At 58.5% G+C, this 3,985-nt stretch overlaps 1 protein-coding gene across 1 annotated transcript in view; it reads left to right on the top strand.

Moving 5' to 3' along the window:
• The window catches only part of TRIM67 (tripartite motif containing 67), a 33,817-nt gene extending 29,838 nt beyond the window's left edge, over positions 1 to 3,979 (top strand). Inside the window, exons 10-11 of the mRNA XM_014586801.2 lie at positions 1,011 to 1,173; positions 2,446 to 3,979. Of these exons, the coding sequence (XP_014442287.1) occupies positions 1,011 to 1,173; positions 2,446 to 2,511 (229 nt within the window). The 3' untranslated portion in view covers positions 2,512 to 3,979. The remainder of the gene's footprint in view (positions 1 to 1,010; positions 1,174 to 2,445) is intronic.
• Positions 3,980 to 3,985: the final 6 nt, after the last annotated feature.

The raw sequence follows: 3,985 nt of genomic DNA, 5'->3' as shown, positions 1-3,985 counted from the left end.
CATCCTGGAGAGTGAGCACACCATCCTGGAGGGTGAGCACACAGTCCTGGAGGGTGAGCACACAGTCCTGGAGGGTGAGCACACAGTCCTGGAGGAAGCCTGGGTGGGGAGAAGTGATGCCCTGGGGTGCTCGGCCACTGGTGCCCCAGCCCTGACCTGTCCAGAGTCTGCCCTTGGATAGGAATCACATTCCTGCACCGCAGACTGGTCCCTACCACCACCTGGTGGTTGGTGTGAGAAGCACCCACGGTGGGTTCAGGTCCCAAGTCTCTCCTGCCCAGTCCTGCCCTACCCGACCCTAACTCACCCTCTGAGAAACCTGCCCACTGGGGAAGCCAAATCCCCAGGACTTTCTGTCTTGCTGCTCACCAGAGCCAAGGTCAAGGCTCAGACCTGGCCCTTAGCTAAGGGAAGGGAGAGGCTGCTGGACTCCACCCACAGGACGGAGAGTCAGAAGCGTCCCCCGCCCCCGGAGAGCGCTGCTCTTTAAGGACCCAGCCCCTTGGGGATGGGACTGGTCACCACCCACAGAGCTCAGCCTTATCGAGAGCTCCACGGTTTATGTCCTCTAGGCTCCAGGGGCTGGGGTGGGATGGTGAGTCAGAAACTAGATTCCGAATTTGCATCCCCACCCCCTCCCCACCACATGTCAAAGGTCCCTGAGGTGTTCCTGGGAAGGCCAGCCTAAGGGAGGTGGGCCTTTACGACATCCTCCCTGGGCTGAAACCGACAGGGGCATCACATGAGCTCCTCTCCTACCCACGCTCTGCTCCACGGTTTCCAATGGGGCCACTCATCGAAGCCTAATTCCCTGGTGTGCAGGTCTCAGGTACTGTCAGAAAGAGACGGAAACAGCCTGGTCCCTCCAGGGCGGCCATTCATGGAGTGCACGCCCATCCGAGGGGGCTCGTGTGCCGGAAGAACATGGCCAGCCACCCGTGGGGCTGCATGGAAATCCCTCTCCCTCAGCCAGCAGCTGTGCTGAGGGTCTTCCTGGCTTCTCTTCCCAGGACGGAGGGCGGCGTGTACAAGGGTGCCACCGTGGGCGTGCTGTTGGACCTGAACCAGCACACGCTGACCTTCTTCATCAACGGGCAGCAGCAGGGCCCCACGGCCTTCAGCCACGTGGACGGGGTCTTCATGCCGGCACTCAGCCTCAATCGCAATGTGCAGGTACCACGCGCCCCGCCAGCGCCGCTCGCCCACGGCCTCGGCAGTGTGCATGGGAGAAGTGGGCTCCAGAGAGGCCAAACACAGTGCCCACCCAGCCGCAGAGCCTGCCGACCACCTGCCCGGCTGTTTCTGGCCTAGAAATCTCCACTCAGGTGCTTGCCACGAGCCCAGTTCCAGGCAGCTGCTTGGGCCAGTCTGAGGGAACGAGCTTGGGAGGCCCGAGACAGAGCAGCACAGTGAGGGAGGAGGGGACTGTGGAGGCGCAACCCTAGTCCCCAGCAGAGCCCTCCTTCCCGTGGAGGAAGCGGAGACCTGCTTTGTGCCACACCGTGGGCCTGAAGGCGATGAGTCCATCAGCCCCACAGACGGGTTTCTGGAGCCTGGAATGTGGGCGGTGTCCCCCAGGGTTAGGGCCACACCCACAGGGAAGGGCAGGGCCACGGAGAACGTGGGGTTCAGGCCGTGAGGCTGGCCCACAGGGGAAGGCCAGGGCTTGTCCGGGGCCTCCCCAAGTATGCCAGGCATGGCCATGCTCCAGGAGTGACAGGCTGGGATGGACTGCAGATCTCAGCGTGGAAACGCTGCTGGGCACCTTTCTCTCTCATGGAAGAAAGAAATAAATAAGCATTTTGAAAAGCTCGTGGAAAAATGGGATTAAAGGGCAAGTTTATTTTAGTGCAAACATTTTTTAATTCCATTCTTAATTTATTTTCATAATAGGCATCTTCCATGCACTTTTTTTTTTTTTTAGAGGTTTTTGCTATAGGGCACGTGCACTCGCCGGACAGACAGAGAGACAGAAAGAGAGAAATCACCCCCCTCCCCCCTAGGTGATGGCCACGCCGCAGTCCCTTCTCCTCCTCGCGATCTTGGGCACACATGCACACGCGCCCGGCATGAGTTTTAAGCCACCGGGTCCGGGACGCAAACCGCGGTCAACTACATGGGAGTCCAGCGACATAGCCATTACGCTAACTGCTGGTCCCCCTTCCATGCACTTTTGAAGATGCCTCATATGCACCCATGAGAGCCAGTGCCCCTACTGTGAGTGAGTCCTGACCTTGCTCGGGCTCCAGCAGTTTGGCAAAATGAGACTCTAGGCCAGATGGGTGGTTGCTAGGAGGACAGAGGCCAAACCAACAAGGACCCTGACCACCATACCGAGCAGCACGACCAGCGGCACGCTCACTCCAGACGACGCTGCTGTGGCCCTGTGTGCCCGCAGGGTCCGCGTGAGCCTCTCTGCCCTGGTTATTCTGTCTTCTCTCCCAGGTCACACTGCACACGGGATTGGAAGTGCCAACAAACCTGGGCCGGCCGAAGTCATCAGGCAACTAGCCACCCAGCTCCGGCAGAGCCCCACCGTCCTCACTGAGCTCAGTCACCCACGAGGGCAGGATGAGGTGCCCTGGGCACAGCCCAGCAGCCGCCGGATGGATATTAAAGGGACGCATGTGCTTGGGGTTGGCGAGGGCCTGCAGGCCGAGTCCTGGACTTCACCTCGTTCCAGCCAGGAGTTGCAAATACCCATGAAGAAGGACCTTCCTCAAGGGAGAGAGTTCTGGCTTTGTGTTTGTGTTCCCTGCATCTGTTTTAGAAGCTTGTCCTTTTGTTGAGAGTGAGGAAGGAGGACTTTGAGATGGGAGCGCCAAGGGTAGGAGTGGGGGCTGCATGGCATCCTGTGCCTCATGGCCGCGGGTCTGCAGGAGTTGAGTTCCTCGACTTTGCTGGAGAACAGTACCGTGTACTTCTTGACCCCGAGTCTTCAGTAGCTCTGCCACTTGCAGACCTATTTCAGGAGGGATAGGGAGGGAGGCCCGTACTAATGCTTGGTCTCTGCCTCCTTCATCGAACTAAGAACCTTTAAAACTGAGAACCTTTAGGTCCAATAGCCAACCCATTGCATGCTCTCTGTCTCTGTCTCTGTCTCTCTCACATATACATGGTAGTCTAGTCTGCTAAAATCCACTCGCTCCATTCTTAGTCCTTAACACAGAAGAAAACACTGGATTTGAATGGACATGTGACAGTCTTCACCTGGTGGTAGCTCTTTTCTGGAAGTTCACTGAGAGAGTACCTGAGTCTCTGGTCCAAGCAGTGCCACCTCAGGCTCAGAAGCACCAAGGACGAGAGTGGCAAGCCCCTTACAGTCCATCCACACTTGGCTTTGTGGTCACCCGCTGTGCTGAGAGCAGCGTGGATGCAGTAGCCGTCACGGTCTCTGGAGAAGGCGGGAGGAAGAGAGATTGTCTTGTCACCCAGCGCCAGCCAGGTGTGCCACGTCCCACGTGCCAGAGCAGATCCGTACGCAGTCCCCGCGTCCTTCCTGGAACACTAGCTCTCTCCCTTGAAAGCCACGGAGAGTCAGCCCCAGCTCACAGAGCCTGCCACCGTCCTGTGCCCAGAGGACCTTCCCTTCTGCTCCTGCCTCCCTGTCTCCTGCCTCCTCTAGCTCCGCCTGGTACTGCCCTTTCTCCCTCCTTTTGCAAAGAATTCATTCTCGCACGTGTTTTATTCCAGAGGTCAAGGAGGAACCGTGTATTTGCTGGACTGGATTTTTCTAGCACTCGCCCACCGCCGGCACCCACTGTGCTTGCTCGGTTCTGCCTGTACCCAAGTGATGGCGCCCGGCTGCACAGCCCGCGCCGTGTGCTCACAGACCCAGTGCTTCTACCTCAAAGCCCTGCTCTTGGCCCCAAGGCTGCTAGCCTGCTCTCTGCAAGTGTGGTGACAGAGGCTACAGGGGCTTCTTGGTGCTGTGTTCCAGCCTCGCTGGTAGCGGGAGCCACTATTCGCCTGGAAGGCCAGTCTC

The sequence above is a fragment of the Tupaia chinensis genome, unplaced genomic scaffold (assembly GCF_000334495.1).
Source record: "Tupaia chinensis unplaced genomic scaffold, TupChi_1.0 Scaffold000161_1, whole genome shotgun sequence".
Taxonomy (NCBI): Eukaryota; Metazoa; Chordata; class Mammalia; order Scandentia; family Tupaiidae; genus Tupaia; species Tupaia belangeri.
The sequence above is the reverse complement of the archived record's forward strand: the minus strand, read 5'-3'. Positions and strand labels throughout refer to the sequence as shown.